This window comes from Lichenostomus cassidix, chromosome 8, assembly GCF_008360975.1.
Source record: "Lichenostomus cassidix isolate B80296 chromosome 8, HeHo_3.0, whole genome shotgun sequence".
Taxonomy (NCBI): Eukaryota; Metazoa; Chordata; class Aves; order Passeriformes; family Meliphagidae; genus Lichenostomus; species Lichenostomus cassidix.
In genome coordinates, this window is record NC_139489.1 from 27273304 (window position 1) to 27292594 (window position 19291).

General features: G+C 40.2%; 1 protein-coding gene across 3 annotated transcripts in view; it reads right to left on the reverse strand.

Annotated features, from left to right (window-relative positions):
- Positions 1-19291, reverse strand: part of RABGAP1L (RAB GTPase activating protein 1 like) — a 214745-nt gene that overhangs the window by 94756 nt on the left and 100698 nt on the right. For all 3 annotated transcript variants that reach the window (XM_085068653.1, XM_085068654.1, XM_085068652.1), the window contains exon 14: positions 3273-3386. In XM_085068653.1, coding sequence (XP_084924779.1) covers positions 3273-3386 — 114 coding nt within the window. The remainder of the gene's footprint in view (positions 1-3272; positions 3387-19291) is intronic.

A 19291-nucleotide genomic window follows, 5' to 3' on the forward strand; every position in this document is an offset into this window, starting at 1 on the left:
AAGAGGAGATTAAGAGATGGAACAAAACCTGACAGACCTGTTAAAATGAGGCAGTGAGCTTTTAATGATTTTCCTTTTTATCTGACAGCTCAGATCATCTCTCATTTCAGTGGGGAATGAAGAAAATACTCTTAAGCTTTTTACCCTCCCACTTGAGGACAGACCTTGCCCAGCCATACTCAACAATCCCATTCTTCAAACTTCTTGCTTTCACATTACAAGACAGGCATGAGTAGCCAGCAGCTCTGGTAGAAGTTATTCTAGTAATATAGAGCTGCCACATTATCACTTTCAACACAGATTATTACTTTTAATTTCCAATGGAATGACAAGTTTATAAGAAAATGAGGCTTTAACAATATTTCTCGAAAACCCACCACATCAATCATAAACTCAAAGTCCAGTCAGACCCAAACAGACATCAGTCACAGTCATTTAAGAAAATTATGAAAAGCATGAAGGAAAAGTTAATGTCTGGAAATCCTCTGGCAGTGGGAAGCCATTCCCCTTGTCCTGTCACTCCAGGCCCTCATCCAAAATGCCTCTCCAGCTCTCCTAGAGCCTCTTTAGGCACTGGAAAGGGCTCTAAGGTCTCCCTGAAGCCTTCTCTTCCCTCCTTTTTAAAAATGGGGTTTATGTTTCCCCATTTTCACTCACTGGGAACTCCATGGGACACCCCTGACTTCTCAAATATAATTGATAGTGACTTAGCAACCTCATCTGCCAGTTCCTCGGGACTTAGAGATGCATCTCATCAGGTCCCATGGCTTCTCAGGCTCCTTGGATCATCTCAAAGCTGATCTCCTCCTACACTGGGCAGTATTTCATTCTCCCTGTCCCTGCCTTTGCCTTCTGTGACCCTTAGGAGTGTGGTTGGAGCACTTGCCAGTGATGACAGAGGCAAAAAAGTCATTGAGCACATCAGCCTTCTCCATGTCCCAAGTCAGCAGGTTTGCCCTTTCCTTCTGGAGAGAGTCCACATTTCCTCTAGTCTTAGTTTTATCATAGATGTACCTCTACAATCTTTTCTTGTTGCCCTTCACATCCATGGCCAGATTTAATTCTATCAGGGCTTTAGTTTCCCTAACCTGATCCCTGGCTGCTTGGACAATTTCTCTATACTTCTACCAGGCTACCTGCCCTTGCTTCCACCCTCTAGAGGCTTCCTTTTGCCTTTGACTTTGTCCAGGAGCATCTTGTTCATCCATACAGGCCTCCTGGTATTTTTCCCTGTCTTTCTCTTTGTCAAGGATGCACCACTTCTGAGCTTCGAGATCCTTCAAGAAAAGAGAACAGCTACAGCAACTTTCTCTGCAGGAGCAGTAGAGCCCTTGAGGGCAAGGAAGGCTCCCAGATTTAGAAAACGCACAGAATTCTTCACACTTCCTACCAAAAACCCAGGAAGGTCTGAGATCTGTGCCCCTCTGAAGCTGCCTGCTGGACACATAATTCCTCTAGGTTGCTTCTAGTTCAGGCAGATTCACTCCTTTATTTGTTCTCTATTAAACAAAATAGACTGAGATTTGCGAAAAAGAGTTTTTCTATGCAAAGAATGTTCCCAAATCCTTTCATCATCCTCATGGAACTTCACAGATTCTCACCAGTGTAGAGTGGAAAGAATCTTTAATTCTGGACACTGTAACTAAAAGCAGCTGCAGCGCCTGCAAATCACTGAGTTACTCAATTCATTCTGTTCCTACACAAGGTTCATCCATCTATACATCCTTTACACCTCATTATTTACCATTCCCTTTTTTTCTGTGCCACCAAGATACCTTCATGAGAAAGGATTTTCTGGTTTTTTTCAGGTGACTAACCAGAGTACATGGAATGAACAAGGGATATTCATAATGCCTGGACTGAAATCCACTTACTCAGTGCTGATGTTTAGGAACCTGCTAGCCTCTCTTTAACTCTCTTGCTCATGCTGTAACTTGTCCAGCATTTAAACATTCTTGGCATGGCAGGCTACAGGAGCTACAGGATTCCAATCAAAAAACCTTCACCAATGAAACCTGTACTTCTATTTTTTGTGTTAGCTTGTCGATGATCTATTTTCAGTAAACTCACAGGCCTTCATTATAACATTTTTCTCTATTTAATTCTTGAAAAGCTGAGTTATTCCATCATTTTTCACTTAACTGATATTAAAGTGACAACCCCACAATTACCTGCATTTTCCTGGTTATTCTTTTCATAGGTTGGTGCACAAACTGTTTCCTGTAGCCCTCTAGAGCCCTCCAAGATTAGTGAGAAATCAATATCATTGGTTGAAAGTTCTCTCTGTTCCCTCATTTTGTACTTTTTTAAAAATGTGAGTTACTCACAATACTGAACTCCAATACCTAAGCAGCTATATTTAACAGTCATCCAAATTACTATTTGAATAGGAGTTTGTATCACCACAGAATTTATCTGGGGAACAGGAATATGTATCATTAAACACAAAGGCAGACCACTTTTTTCTGCTTGTTATGACAACTCCATCATTTCTAGTAATCAGCAGGAGGTAGAAACAGCAACAAGGAAGGGAAAGGGAAATGTTTTTTTCTAAGGCAATCATTTATTCTACATGAACAGAATAAATTCTACATTATACAATATTCTACAAAATATTCTACATTCTAGAAAAAAAGTGAAACAAAAATTTACTCCCAAAACTGCAGCAAAATCTACAATTTGCCAGCCAGAAAAGTACCTGCTTGGCTGCAGTAATTTACCTTCTGGATCTCTCTTGAACAAAAGAAGTCTTATCTGTACAAGATGACAAATCTATTGATTTAATACCTCAACTTTCCTAAGTGCAAATTGGAAAACATAGAGTGTTTTTGATCAGAGGTGATCTGGCAGCTCTGAGTGAAAAGCTCTGCTCACACACTGCTTGTGGAATGGTCAGCAAACTTGTTCTCCAGGTAATTATCTACAGACATTCTTGTTTAACCTCACAGCAGAGCTTGTTTTAAAGGTTTATTTCTCTTGCTCTGCAAATCTCTCCACCTCAGAGAAAAGAGGTTCTCCTACACCACACTGCCACTGGAGAGGAGCTCTGCCCTCTGCAAAGCCAGCTTGTGCCTCTTCTAGCTGCACCCCAGGAGATACCAAATGCAAGGCTGTAGAAGGTACTGCAGAAACACCACAGGTTCCACATGCAATCTAAACAAAGCTTTAACATCTAATTGATTAGCAACTTGGACCAGAACAGGGTCAGCAGGGCAAAATAAAGTCACAGCACAATACGGAACACACTTTAAAATTCAGAGTACTGACTGTACCTTACAGATTTTGTATAGAGATTCCTGACCATCTCCTTCTGTATCCTTAAAATAATCATGTGCTGGATATGTACGATGGATATCTCGTTTAATGACACTCTCTTGAGCAGAATCCTGTAGAAAAAAAAGATAAAAATCCTGTGTCAACCCAGTAACAGTAAAATTAAACATAACCTAATAGAAAATTCAGTGTGTACTCAATATGGATACATTAGGTAACTGCATTACTGACTTCTCATCCAAAAATGCTCTGAAAAGACACTGGAAATCCTTTGTAGTCTCTTATGCAGTTCAACCTTAGAACTCTGAGAAAACTACTAGTTATTTAATTGCTGGTGTGTTTTTACCACAGATCATATACTTACTGTATTGCTCTGGCAGTTAAAAAAAAAAAGAGAATTAGGCTGTCTATGTCTTGCAAACTCAAAGCTGTTAATTTGAAATGTGTATGAATCTACCGTAAAATGTGTTAATTAAAAACTCATAAAGAATTTATGAATTTCTATAAAAAGATGGGAATCACTGTAAACAGACCTGAGGAACACCACTGTGTGGATGAGGAAGTTGTATCAAAATGTCAAAGCTGGAACTAGAACAGTTAATTATCTTCAGGTTCCAGTTCCCCTCAGTGTGAGCTGTACCTTTAGGTCAGCAAATATCAAATGGTGCTTTTCTCCATTACCTTTGAAATCCTAAAGGAAAAACCAACAAAACTCTCTCCTGTAACTCGGAAAGTAAATGCCTTACAAATACTTTTTCCTAAAAACCAGAGTATTTGTGTGACAGAAGAGCTTCTAAACTCTCAGACTGTGTCTTGTTAAACCAGGGCTCTTAACAAAAAAGCTTGTTGACACCTGCTGGAGTCAGCAACCAGGTAACCTCCAGAATTTGGGTGGTTTCCTAATCCCATGAAGTCTGTACAGTGAGCCTGTGCCACACAGTAATGCAGCCTGGTGGGCTCAGCCAGGAGTTGACAGCAAGTGACAACTGCAGTTCCCTTCTGGATCCATCTGTAGCCAAGATACTCGAAGGACTCACTCCAGACTAGATCAAGCTGCCCCAGAGGTGAAAACCCAGCACTGCATTTCTCCGTTCCCTTTAACAGCAGCTACGGAGGATGCAAGAAGCTTAGGCATCCCTTCCTGTTTCCTCCCTAGAGCTGACAGCTTCTCTGAATCCTGGTTATCAATAATTTATCCAATTACAATGTTCTAATGTTCAACTATCTCAGCTGTGGCTTTCCCTTTGCTTGACATTAATACCTGTAGTACCAGAAAACATGATCTGTATTCTACAAAGTCACAGAACCCCAGAGTGGTTTGGGTTGGAAGGAACACTAAAGCCCATCCAGTGCCATCCCCTGCCATGGGCAGGGACACCTTCCACTATCCCAGGCTGCTCCAAGCCCCAGTGTCCAGCCTGGCCTTGGACACTTGCAGGGATCCAGGGGCAGCCACAGCTTCTCTGGGCACCCTGTGCCAGGGCCTCCCCACCCTCCCAGGGAAGAATTTCTTCCCCACATCCCACCTATCCCTGCCCTCTGGCAGTGGGAAGCCATTCCCTGTGTCCTGTCCCTCCAGCCCTTGTCCCAAGTCCCTCTCCAGCTCTCCTGGAGTCCCTTTAGGCACTGGAAGGAGCTCTAAGGTCTCCCTGGAGCCTTTCCTTCTCCAGGATGAACATCCCCAGCTCTCTCATCCATCCTTTCCTCACAGGAGAAATGCTCCAGTCCTCTAAAACACCAGGCATATTTTTATGTGCTATGAAAAGGAAAGGTTACAAAGAAAGGTAATGTTTTTGTTATGCCAACTGGTACCACTGGAGAAAATAAACACATTTTTGTGCTTTCATCATGTTATCATCATTATTTTCATGACATCTAAGCACCTTGGGATTATCAGCAGCCAAAACTAACCACAAATTCAATCACAAAATCTAAATTAACCACCAAATCTAAATCACAAGCAACAAAACACAGACTAATAACAGAAGTTTTACAACAAGCAGTTCCCTAATCATATTTCTTTAATGATTATTTTCATTTACATGGCTTCCAAATACCAGAGAGGCTGGAAAACTGCAGTCCACCTGCCAGCTCCATCTGACCATTTAGTTAAATTGTGAGGAAATGCCTGAAACAGCATTTAAGATCTGCCAGCAAAGTTCCATAATCCATTCTACAAATCTGTTACACAAATTTTTCAGCATGAACTTGAGCAGATCCAGGGAAAGTTGCTGGAAGTCCACCACATCCAGCACACACAATGTTTTCAGGTGAAGCTGAGACATTGTGCTTGACTGCTCTGTACTTCTCTGTTCTTGATCAGGGAAGCCAATATGTAACTGAATGCACAGAAGCTGACAAGCAGCATGCCCAAGGTAGGGCCAAAAATACTTGTGTAAAAGTCCAAATGCACAGTAACTTTTACTGAGTTAAAAGGAACCTGAAGCAGTCTTCATTCAGCCCTATTAACAAAAGATGCTTCTAAAATACCTGGAGGAAAACAACTAAATGGGCCCAAAATATGATTTACATGCAAAGACTGGAGAATTAACTCCTTCTCAAAAGATGATCTCTCTCTGAAATATGATAAACCCATAATGGAAGAAAAACAAGTGATTAATCTAGAGTGAAGGTCACTGTAGAACTACTTCTTAAAATATATCAAAAATACTTTAGTTAAGTTTCCATCTTTTTCCAGGCAGAGTTTGTAGATAGCACTGTTCTCAAGTACCAAAGCATATGAGTTTACAGATACTTTAATTTAAGTTTTCAGGCAATTTTTATTCTTCTGAAAGTCATGATTAGGTAATTTATTAGGAAAAAAAGCTAAGGTGAGATGACTATCAAGGCATTCAGAGTTTTAATGACTTTACTTCTAAAATTCATTTCAGTGCTGCCAACTCAGAGAACTAATATTCTACTGAGGAAAAGAATTATCTTCCTATGTCAATGCTGTGACAGCTGCCATGCTACTGAACAAGCTCTGCCTCGAGTTGTCTCTCTTCTGAAACAGCTGAATTCCTGCAATGGAGCAACTGCACTGCAATGCTGACTCCTTGACACTCCTGCCATTTGCAGCTATCAAGAAGCTGCTGAATGTGGGCAGTTGGTGCCAGAAGGCAGAACAACACAGATACCATGAAGAGAACAGAAAACTGTCTATATTAAAGAAGTGTTAAAAGAAAACGAAAGGTACATATGCAATGACAATTAAGAAATACAGGGCAATAGTTATGCATGCACTTCAGGAATTGTTTTTTAATTAAGAACATCACACACACTCCAAAAAGAACCTCTACTCATTTGTAGTCACGAGTGAGTGAGTGTGTCACTCTGGTGAATTACAAATGGGGAGCAGAAGAGACTCCTGGAGGCAGAGCCTTGTTTCCTTTGTTCCAACAACTGGAGAATAAACTTGTATCAGCCAGGAGAATTTATTAAGAAAGAAAAATGTCTTGGAGCATGACATCTCAATGCTGTGTTGAGACTCCACACTTGCCCCACTTTAGCCCAAAATTACTTTGATGAAAACAGGCACATCCCTCATGAAAAAATTCCAAAAGCAGTCAGCTGAGTTTTCCTTACTGTACAGCTGCCTGCATAACAACTAACTCCTGACTCAATATGGAGAGATGCAGAATTACAGTTGCAATTAAAGGAATTCGGGAGTTTAATGTGAACACAAAATAAATAATAAACCAGGTCACAGGTGTCTCAAACCTGGCATTCAAACTGAGCAGCACTTCTGACCTCAATCTCCTTGTGCTCCATTTCCCTGGTTAATAATAATTCTCCATCTCAGTGGGGTGTTATGAAAATCAATTAACATCTGAAGCACTGAAATACTGTAGTGATGAGTCCTGCAGAAATGCCAAATAGGAGAACAATAACTCCAGCCTCAAATCCTGATCTGAATGGTGTCTAGTAAGGCACAAAGCAAAAATAAGGGGGGGGAAAAAGAAAATCAAACTAGCAAATTAGATATGCACTATTCCTTGTGTATATAACCAGGCAGAGATCCCAGGAAGAAGGCAATTCAAAATGACAGAACTCTGTGTGATCAAGAATACATTACTATGTGTATGAGTAGGCAATTTTCATACTTCACTTCATGTCCAAAGGCTTATCTCTAACCTTTAACTCATTGAGGTCAGGTTTTACCACAGGTGTTTACACACAAAAATAGGATTTGAATTTTCTAGTGGAAGGTATCCCAACTCATGGCACAGGGTTGGAATGAGATGAGCTTTAAGGTCCCTTCCAACCCAAACCAGTCTGGGATTCTCTGTGCTGGAGACTCAGGTCAAGTTCACCTGGTTGGCCCATTTAAAAGGTCTGCATCTCTGGTGAGGCTCAAACAGCTGATTTTGCATCACATTGTCCTGCCTGTACTTCATCTTCTCACTAGCTAAACAAAGCCAGATCCAGAGTACCAAGGAAAATAAGAAAAGGGAAAAATAAATCAGAATGGACCTTCAACAATGAAAATTACCACGCCCTGGAAATCTGGTGTGTCATGCTTCTTAAAGTTTAGATAGTGAAACTACACATTGTATGGAAAGTAAAAATCCCTAGGCTGATGCTGACATTCATCACTTGTTTAGCCAGGATGTAAAAACACACCTTCTGCTGATATCTGGAATTGGAGATACCCTCAATAAACCATCTCTTAATCCTGAAAGGCCATAAATTTAAACACTGACTTGCTAACTCATGTTACTGACATTATGACATTGTTTCAATATCCAAGTGTTTACTGAAGAACAGATTTTTTGCTTTTTTTTCTCTCTTTTTTTTCTGCTCCTTTAAGTTCTCGATGGTTCCCTGCACTTCCACACACCTGCACATGGGAATATGAATAAAAACTTTAAACCCTCTAAAACACAATTACAAACAGGCAAAAAATAGAGAATACATAAAAGTGATGAGGTCAGTGAGGCTGGATGTGAAATGATCTGCACAACTGGCACGTAGCTCTGTCCCCTGTTATTACTGATGTTATTACCAAATTTCTGCTTTGAGAGAAATCTGACAGCACATTATGCCAACACATCTTATATACAACATCAATCCCTTTCCTCTCCTCCTTTTCCATGCACATTATAACCCTCCAAGTACAATGTGTGATCCAAGAAAATCCCAGCTCCCTACTAATCAGTATTTGGGAAAAAAAAAAATCAATAGCTCTTCCTTTTAAAGACATTGAATAAAAGATGTTTGGCTTATGCTCAGTTCTTCTGTAGCATTTTTGTAACCCATGTCTTGTCGTTCAGCTCTTGTCTATAAATAGATTTTCTTTCAATCATCAGCAGCTTTTATTCAGCTGAGAGCATCTAACACTCATTGAGTACTAATTAACAGAGAAACAGAAACTGAGGAAAAAGCAGAGGATTATTCTTAAGAGCATTTTTTTAACAGTTACATATTAGTATACTGGAAGTGAATATAGTATTTAGGTTAATTCAGTAAATAGCCTGGTCAGCTGAACTTTGCAAATTCTGGCTCACTATCAGCTGTATTTATTGCTCTTTGGACAAAACTGCTTTCCACAAGCAGAAGGAACAGAAGGCTTTCTGGACACAGGGCCAGATCAATAGTTTCTATCTGAGCAGCCCTGGCAGGTCACACCTGGAGCTAAATTTAGTGTCAAAGCATCTCTCCTCTCATCATTTTGGATTACTAACATAGCTCTGCCCAAAGGAAGTAAACATCTTCTTTTATCAAATTATGTCCCATTCTTCTCAATCTGTGTTTGACCAGGTAGTGGCCAAATTTTGAGAATCCCCAAGGCAGGATCCTCAGAAATTATCTACAACATGCTTCTTTTCAGACCAGGAATGCAAATTTACCCATCTAATTAACTTCTCAATAGACAATTCTCTAATTGTGAAAAAGCTTGTGGGAGGGACTCTGCCCCTTTCAGATGCATTACCAGTGGGACTGCACTAGCTAGGAGCTTGATGGGAATTGTTGCATCACTGACATGACTGCCAAGGAAATGGAGAATGATGCTCACTTTGGAAGGCTGTCAGAGTATTTCACAGAATCACAGAGGATCATTAAGATTGGAAGAGAACTTTAAGAAAAATCAAGTCCAGCTGACAACCCAGCACTGCTGTGTTCACCACTAAACCATGTCAAGGGCCACATCCACATACTTCTTGAACACATTCAAGGATGGTAACTCCATCACTGCCCTGGGCAGTTTGTGCCAATGCTTAATCACCCTTTCAGTGAAAAAAAAATCCCTAATATCTAATCTGAACCTGCCCTGGCCCAGCTTGAAGCCATTTCCTCTCATCCTGACAGACAGTTTCTCTCAACACGTAAATAAATCTTAAACCTTTAAGGTCCCTTTAAGGTCTTTTCCAACCCAAACTGTTCTGGGATTCTGTATTGTAGCAGTCACAGAGGTAAGACAGAAACAGCTCAGCCCTTAGAAGGGTTGAGCCATCAATCAGCAAGAGAGGAGATGACATTTTTCTGTAAAAAAACCCAACAAAATTAGATCAGACACAAAGCAATCAATTCTGCAAAAACACTCTTGTTCTGAAAAACAAAAGATATCCATGACCTTTACCATCTTTGTGGTTTGTTTTCCTTCTCCCTCTCCCATTTTGTACACACTGTCTCTCTCCTTTGCTGCTGATCCATAATTTATTCTCCTCACTCTGCCATGTCCTCTCTGAAAGTTGTTGACAAAAGAAAAACACTATTTGTGCTACTGGGCAAGAGAACAACTTCTGAATGTACCAAGCTCAGTTTTTCACTACTGGCACAGAATGCTGTGAATTCAGAGTTACTCTTAAGCACTTGGCTTGGAAGCTCCCTGATCTCCCACAAGAGATGGAGTGTTCTGTACACCACCTGATGGGGTTTGGGTGTTTTTTCCCCACATGATGGATAACTGACACATCTGTCTGTAGAAACCACAGTATTTCAATTTCTCTTTTATTATGTTTGGGGCTTTATTTGGGTCAAGTGATCTCTAGCAGATATAGTATCAAGCATTCTTTTGTTAAATGTTGGAGACAATTGTTTCAGCACTGGATTTTGTCTGAGGTTTGATCTGCTTTTTAATGGCTTGAACTCAACAAGGTTGGCTCTCTGGAGGACATGAGGATAGATTAGCCCAAGTAAAAGCCACATCAACCAATTTATTCATGACCATTCCACCTTTTTCTCTGATATGTGTACAGGCACTACCTTACAAACACTTTTCTTTTGCCAACAACTTTCAGGGAGGATATGGCAGTATAAAGAGAATAAATTATGTATCAGTAGCAAAGGAGACAGTGTGTACAAAATGGGAGAGGGAGAAGCAAAAAGGTAACCAACAGATTCATCCATGTAGCAATTTTGTCCAAGTTCCTTCTGGTTTGCTGATTTTTAGATTAGGTTTCTGACTATGTCTCCTCTGGTAAAGCCACAAATGTAAAGATTGGAAAAAACGTGCTTGTAATTAATCTGCAATTTGACCTTCGAGTATTTCTGACTTCACCACTAACTCAGGGTAATTTACAGAAGCAAAAGGAAAGGTTAAGGCCTGTTTCTAACAAACAAACCAACCCAGTTTCAGATGCTGATACTGCCCCAGGATCAGATGGTTGTGGAAAATTCATGTGCAACTTCACAGGAAATGGAAAATGTGGTATATTTGAATCCTCAGTTTCTACTTATCTACCCCAATGGATGGTGCTCCAAAACTTACTATAATTTTAAACAACTGCCTAGAAATCTTCACTACAAGAAGTATAAAATCCCAAAAATACAGTAACGCTTTAAAAACCCGAATCTGGTTTGGGTTTAAAAACGAAACGCTTTAAACGCTTTAAAAACCCAAACCCTGGGTCTTAGAAGGTGAGTTTCCTGTGGCATTACTGCCCAAACAGATGTCTGTCTAGTCAGGGTTTCCTTCAACACGTTTTTAAAAATTCTGAAATTAAGCCTACATTAGCCATTGAAAGATGACACAATCAATGTAACAAGTTCAAGTCTTGTTTTTCAGAGTTGCTTGACTTGTCCTTTACAAGCTGAGTCTAAGAAAGAATTCTGACAAAACTCATAGCTGCACCCTGCAAGCACACCCTGACCTTTGGCATGTGGTATTGCTTGCTGCTAGCAAAACGGTAATAAAAAGAGAAATTTCTGCAAGTTTATACAATTCAGTGACACTGATTTTAACAAGGAGGAAATACCTTGCAGCAGTATGTGGATAAAGAATTGCCAATATATTGACCTTAAAAAGCTCCTTAAGCTTGTAGTCATTGAAGTGCAGGGACTGTTTCTTCAAAAAGGAAACTCCTGTCCCTCCTTTTCTTAAACAATGGAGTTCTTCCAATAATCTAGGCAGAAACATTTCAGCAAGACCCAGGGCAAGCTGTAGAGTTTCCATACCAACTCAGTTACACCCCAGACCCACTCCCTGGTAACAGCTCCTTAATTCAGCAATCTTTTGACATCCTGGACACCTCATTCTAATGCTTGCTGTGACAACATCACCTTTATCTTTTATCTTCTGCAAAGAACTTCATTATTTGGAAGTACACAGTTTTTTCAACCACTTATCTTCTAGGATTATTAAGATTCAATTACAGAGTAATCTTTTCAGTTCTCTTTACAGGAAATCCCAAAGCCAGTGGGGTTTGTTGACTTGAGAGCCCTTTGCATCACTCAGCATTGACATCAGACCACCAGACCAAAGACTCTGGCTCTTGGGGAGCATAAAAGATCAAAATCACTTTTCAACAAGATGTGTAAGTCTTTACTCCAGACTGAGGAAACAGGGCCAAAGACCAAAGACTCTGGCTCTTTGGGAGCATGAAAGATCAAAATCACTTTTCAACAAGATCTGTAATTCTATACTCCAGCCTGAGGAAACAGGGCATGGCAGAAGATGAAGGCCAGCCAGACAGTTAGGGAAAAGGAGAAAAATACAAGCATATGGGTTATGTACCTGCCTCAGTCAGAATGTGAAAGCAATTTTGAAGATGCCATTAACACTATACTAAAAGGAAAAGTTAGATAAGGCCAGTTTATCAGTACCCACAACACTGTATTCCATTTGATTCCTGTTTTTTACACAAATTTACTTTAAAAAGTCCTATCCATCTACAATTCCTAGCTGAATCCTTCAGAGTGTACGAGGCACTGGAGACAGCTGCTGAACCTGCAGATCCCCCCAGGTGTCTGCTGAGCAGCCAGCACTGCCCAGCAGGCCATGGGCACTGCCAGTGCACCTCTGCAAGGGGATTGTGGGCATCAGCAATCCAGAGATGCTGAGACAAGGAGACTACAGATCACCCTTAACCCTTTCCTCAAGTCTTCTCCTAGTTTCAAGGAGAGGGAATGCAGCACACAGGGATACTCCAGAGAGCTAAAAATGGGTGGAAGCAAATGCTGTAAATTACTAACATCACATAGGACAAAGGAAGAGCCATGCTGTAGACCTCAGCATGTAAATGGGACGTGTGGGGCCATGTGTGAATCACCACAAGAAACTCCATTTAGGCCTTTTTATTTTGATCCAGTTTATTCCTACTGTTGGAAAACTGGAGTTCACTTTCCATTGCCTCCTCAGATTCAGATCAATACAGCACTGACATCAGACAGTATTTATCAGGTCACATATGGGTCACAGCCATGAAGAGCAGACAGTGAAAAGACATCACAGGACACAAAAATAATCCTAACTTCAGTCTTTTCTGCTTTTAGTTGATTTGAACGTTTCTCAAGCACTTCATACAGGCACTCTATAGGGAAAACCAGGTTTTAGGGATACTGCAGCAGTTCTCTCTGCTTGTCAGAAATCCAAGAACCCTATGTCCATCTCTTATTTAATGATTAAATTTAGTTATTCCAATTATTCTGACTATAATGGGAGGTTATCTGGGTTTATACATAATCTTGTTATTTCACAATAATCTCTTGCTGAATCCCTTCATTTTCAAAATAAGACACGAGCAAAATTTCTGTTGATGTCTATGCAAACTCTCCTCATGGCAAAAAAAAAAAAGTGAATTGTTTAAATATGCTAATTGTAAGTGAACCAACACTGCCTCCTTGGCACCTCTGACATTTCTGCCAATGAGCAATACAAAAGGGAAAATCAATGATTTCCCATCCCACAAGAAATAAGGAATAACCATGAGACATATAAAACCAGCTACTTTCATCATCATAAGATGCAATTAACTCATTTCAGTATAAACCCTTCCAGGGAAGGAAGAATAAAGCAAAGTTAGAATGAAAAAATGAAAACAAACCACAAAGAAACACTAATGCCTTCACGTAAAGGGTATTTCTGAAAAAATACAATGAGACAGCACTTGTTTTTAATTCTACACAAGCACCTTTCATGCATTTGCAGTCATGGCATGGCTCCTTTATGTAACTCAGGATGTTAAAGTCTGCATTAAAAGCCAGCAACCATGGACCTTTTAAAGCTAAATTTACTTCACTTATTAAGTTTACCACCTAAGAAAAGCTCCACAGCTGGACTGAAGTGTATTTTCCTACAACACTTTTCAAGGGTCACCCTCTAGTTAAACACAATTTTGTGATTTGGGGGGGGTGTTTACTGTATTTATAGCTCATTACATTTAGCAGAAAGACTATCCCTTCCCCATTTGTTAAATAAGGTTGTATCCACCACCAGTTAATTCTCACACAAAACTCACCCCAAAAAATCACCAGGAAATTAAACTGACTTAGCAACTTCCATGTCAGCAAATCCTTTTCACCTCCAGGAACATCTAAGATATTTTTGGCAGAAGGAGCAACAAAAATGGCATCCTGTAATCAGGAATGACAGGAAACTGGAAAGGCACAAAGGGAATCTCCTACATGGCTCAGCAGGGCTGACTGGAGAGAAATTTGGGACTCCTGAGGCTTCTCCAAACTGCCAACATAAATGACTCCTCATAAATCAAGAGAGATCAAGGTAAGCTGCTATTTGCAAATGTATCCCCCGAGCTGGGCAGTGCTTCTGCTGCACAATGAGCAATAACACAGACACAAGGTTACAGGGAGGGGTAACCTTGATTTTGGTTTTTCTCCTCCTCTTTTTCCCTTCTGGATTTCTAGACTAAATACTTCACATGAAATTTTGTTCCTGTATGCTATGTGTATTTGCCTGAGGTGAAGGAGAAGCTCCAACCTGTGGTTCAATCACCTCAAGTGCTACACAAATGTGATTGTGGTCAACGGCAGAGGGGAAGAAAGTTCTGTAGGACTCTCACTGAGCAGAACAGTCAGTGGGCAATGAGAAGCGAGCAGGGATTGAAATACAGGAGACAGAAAACCTACAAAACTACTTTACAAAAGTTATTGTTATTGTTGACATATGCAAAAAAGTTAATACAAACAAACAAACAACAACAACAAAAAAAACCCCAAAAAAACAAACAAAAAAATCCCAACAAGTAGGAAAGCTGTCACCCTTGCCTAAAAACATGATGTGCATCTAAATTAAGATACAAACAATCCCATGTACCAAGTGTGTGAAATTGAGACTCTCCTGTCTCAGACTGTGGCAGAGTGGCCAAACCTCATCTTGGTAATGCCTTCACTTCAGGTCAGGAAAAACCTGCCAAGTAGCTCCATTCAGTGCAGGGAGAAATCTCCCCTCACTCAAGGGGTCTCATATTTAATATTGGCTGCATGTGCTCCAGGCAGTTGCTGAAACTTTAGTTCATGTGTAAAAAACAGTGAAAAAAAATTTTTAAAACCCCAAAAATTGTATTAAGTGTTTATAAGGACTGTGACAGAGCTATCCCACTACACTGCTGCAATAAAACCTGGTCTTTGGAGCAGAAGGATGATAAAGCTGCAGAAGCCATCGTGACTGGCATCTCATTTTGCTGCCTTACAGAGGATTATCCAGTGCTCTTCATGGTATTGAAAGCATTTAAACAATGCCCTTGATAAGACACCTTAACTATTGGTCAGCCCTGAAATATTTTAGTTGGACTGGCTGATTGTTGTAGGTCCCTTCCAACCAAACCACTTTATTCCATTTTGTTCTGAAACCTCAAAGATACAATGCACCTCCAAGTCACTCCTCTCATCTTAAAATTCCTGTGTGATATCTTCAGGAGAGCACAGAGGCTTCCAAATCACAGCCAATTCTCTGGGGGCACACAGCCCATCCAAGCTCAGAGCACAACCAAAAGGACATTTCCAGCAGCTTAGTGGGTCACAAACTATTTTGCCTTCCCCATGAAGGAAAAATATTAAACAAAATTAACACATTTCCTTTTGGATATTCTGATTACCATGGCACAGCATTGTGGTGAATCTTTAATTCTTTCATCTTTTATTCTTCTGAATCTTTAATGCACACTTTGGCATGGTAAACTTCCCCAAACTGTTCTATAACTATAACCCAAAAGGCAGGTGTGTCTTGTCTAGTGATCCATCTAAATGACTTTGTTCCTACAAAGAACAGACTCATTACCTTAACAGCCAGAACTAACATTGATCAGGGCATTAGCAGTATTGAGTCTCAACAGCAGTTTCACCTTCTCAAGAAAAATGAATTTATGGTTACAGAAAGCAGGTTAGCTTTTGACAGAGAGATTAAGCAGAGGGAAAAGATTAATGCCCCATCATAGAAATGTCTTACCAAGACAGAATATAAAAGATGGAAAACATCAAGACTAGATAAAACCAGATCCAAGTCAAACACACATGGTACAAAGTTTTCCATAGAGTACCTGCGGCTTTTTCTGCAAAGAATCAGTGAGTGGAAACACAGCTTTCTATTTATAGGAAATCCAAAAAATGTGTGTTCAGGAAACACCTGGAGTCTCTCAGCCTTCTGCTCTCCTACATGACAGTGCCTATTTACCCAACTGTTCTTTTAAGCAGAAAATATTTTATCACCAAAGTTTCCAAAGTATTTGACTTGATGTGCAATTTCTTACAAGTCTAACAGAAAACTAGGATATTCTATTCATAACAAAAATTTAAACAAATAAATTACTATGTATGTCTCAGTGTAAGGTAGGGAACTATCAATTTAACAGATAATTCTGGTTTTATAATTGAAAAAGCTTTTATCTGAGTTTTTTTAACCCCATTAAATCTCCCTGCATATTGCTGGTCCTAAAACCCAATGCAGTGTAACAGTGGCTCAGTCAGTAGTTGGCAATATTAGAGTTCACAGCCTGTTATTTTTAGTTCAGGTTTCCTTTGTGTGATAGGAAAAAAGAAAAAATATAGAAGTTCAGTCTCAAGACAGATTTCAAAATTATCCCTATAGTTTTCCTGAAGCTAAATTTGCTGGTTCAAAGGAAGTGGTAGAAAAATGACTTAGAAGTTCTTCCCAATCTGAGCAGCAGTGTTGGTTACGTATCAAAAAATGGGATATTAAAGGGATGTGGAAATTGGGGGGTGGGGAAAAGTGAGGGAGGTAAAGTTCCAGGTTTAAAACTTCAGGGATTTATCATATGCAATAGAGGATGATTGTAATTTTTAAGTTGCCTTATATTACTTCATATTCTCTAGTGTTTAAAGAGCTCATCACAAATCAAAGTGGTGTGGAGAAAGATAAGAATTCCTGATTTCACCTGAAAGATGACTTCAAGCTCAGTATAGAGCAGATGGAGTTTCCACCTTCCCTCAATAACAGACACAAAACCTGCAGTTTCATGATGTCCAGGAGACATTAACTCTGTGTATTTCCCAGCTGACATAATGATTATACCTTCCTCCATGAAGCACATTTTAGGTTGGGCTATGAAGAGTTAAAAACCAACTCACAGCACTGATTGTCTCTTCTCAGGCCACCATATAATTAAACAATCCATCTGATCTTTTGCTTGTATGCACTTTAACACATACAACTAAAATACTAATACACAAATTACTAACTTTAAGGTATTTGTTGTTGCATTTGCCAATCACATAATTCCTACAATTCTTAGTCATCCTAAACGTCACACATTGTAGCTTCATAGAAAAAAAATACTCATAATGCATAAAACGTCAAACAAAACAGCTTTTGCTTTGGATTGTTTGTCCCAGTGCACTGTTCCAAGAAAGCAATATAACACACTGCAAAAGGGCAGCACATTAAATTTGCAGAGGGGTCTTTTATTTGTCTTTGAAATTATTCATAACGAACAAACTGCTCCAAGAGCAGACCTCATCAATAATTGACAGGATGATAGGAGGAACCTTGCAAGACAGAAATAAACTGTGCTGGGGAACCTCTGGACAAGCATAAGAATGAAAAATATGGAAAAAATGCTCATGAACTATACTAATATGGGTTAAGATAACCAACATCATCACTCATCCCTGACACAGACCATCAGAGGGTGAAACAGCAAACCATGTGTTTAGGGTTAGCAGAAGTCTCTCTCTTCATGAAATAATACAAAAATGATGACTGACACAAAAATATTACATTCAAAGTATACTGAACACACCTTAAACACAGACCCAAGTGCATGACTATAACTGCAGGTGCAAAGTAAATGTACTTTTCACACCTATTTTCCAGTGGATAACCTAGAAATGGTTGATTATGTTGCGGAGTTGTTTTTTGAGTGAACAAACATGGATTTCGGGAGCACTGCGAAGAAAAAAATCCTCAAAACAACAACCCAGCCCCTGAAGTATTTAACTGTTAATTTGTAGGCCAATAATTCTTCATGCTTGGTTAGGTTTACTACTTATTTTCCAGCTGGCTCCCAGAGAGGGGAGAAGAGCAGCTCTTAGCAGCGGGCTGCAATTACAGCCTGAGCACTGGGAACACATGAGGCTGCTCAGAGCTTCCCACACATCACTTCAAAGAGAAAGGAAAAAGCCAAGAAAGGGATTTATTCCAGCTAGGCAAAATAAAATTGCATCCAGGAGTTGTCAAAATCCATATTTTAGGGGGTTTTTAACGCTAGAGAAAGCACCAAGGGATGACTGAAATCACTAAAGGTACTGCCTGGGTTCTGCTGTTACTTTTTGTCAGCAAAACTGCTGGAATTTTTCAAGACCTCAAGAAGTGTCTGTAACATGAAAGTAATCTTCTAATTTCTAAGGATAAAACTGCCATCATGGAAAAGTGTGCAGCTCCAACCTGCATGGCCACTCACGAAAACTACAGTCAATAACTTGTAGAATTGTGTTTAAGACTTCAGAACTAATCTTGTGAGGCCAAGTGATGGCAGTTTAACCCTAAAAGGAAATCACAATCCTACTGGAAATTAAGGGGTTTAAACATAGTGAGCATCACTTCAAGTCAGGGGGCAGATGAAGCTCAGCCTCGATTAGCCATCCCCTTCTGAAAAGCTGAATGCCAGCACTGTGCACATGGCAGTGGCACTGTCCCTGGTTTGTGCTGCCTCCCTCCTCGGTCACACACCCCACACACTCCCTCCAGCCAGCACCAGCACTTATCTGATCATACACCCAACTGATCTGGGCCACAGTTACCCCAGAGGAAAATCTATCATTAATTTCCATCCAGGTCAGCTCCCTGATGACTCTTCCCAGCTGCTCACAGGAGATGCAGCAGCAGTGGCAAAGCAGAGGAGGTGGAACGGTCAGCAGGGCAGGCCAGGGGTCAGCAGGGCAGCCACCCCATTTAGAGCAGCTGGAGCTCCCAGGGAATGAACTCTCAGCTTCAGCAAAAGCAGCAGCTCTGTGCCACTTCATATCTCATAGAGGACAAATTTTAAAGATCCTCTGCAACTGAAAGTACTGGAAAGAACACTTGGCACAGGAGCTGCTTCCCTAAACAAGAGCTCAGGCAGCAGCTGGCACCATTCACTAGAATCTCCCAGACTACCTGTGTACCTGCTGGGCTTACTCCTACCATGTAAATATGTGTATTTATATATATGTGTGTGTATATATAAAAAGAATTCTGTCTGATGAAGCAGTAAAGGAATGGACATCTGTTATCAACAAAGGGTTTGCCTGATTGGGAGCTCATTAACATCTCCTGGAGATTCAAGTGCCTCCTACCTTCACCCAGTGCTCTTCATAACATTAGTTAGCTCTCTGCTCAGCAAAG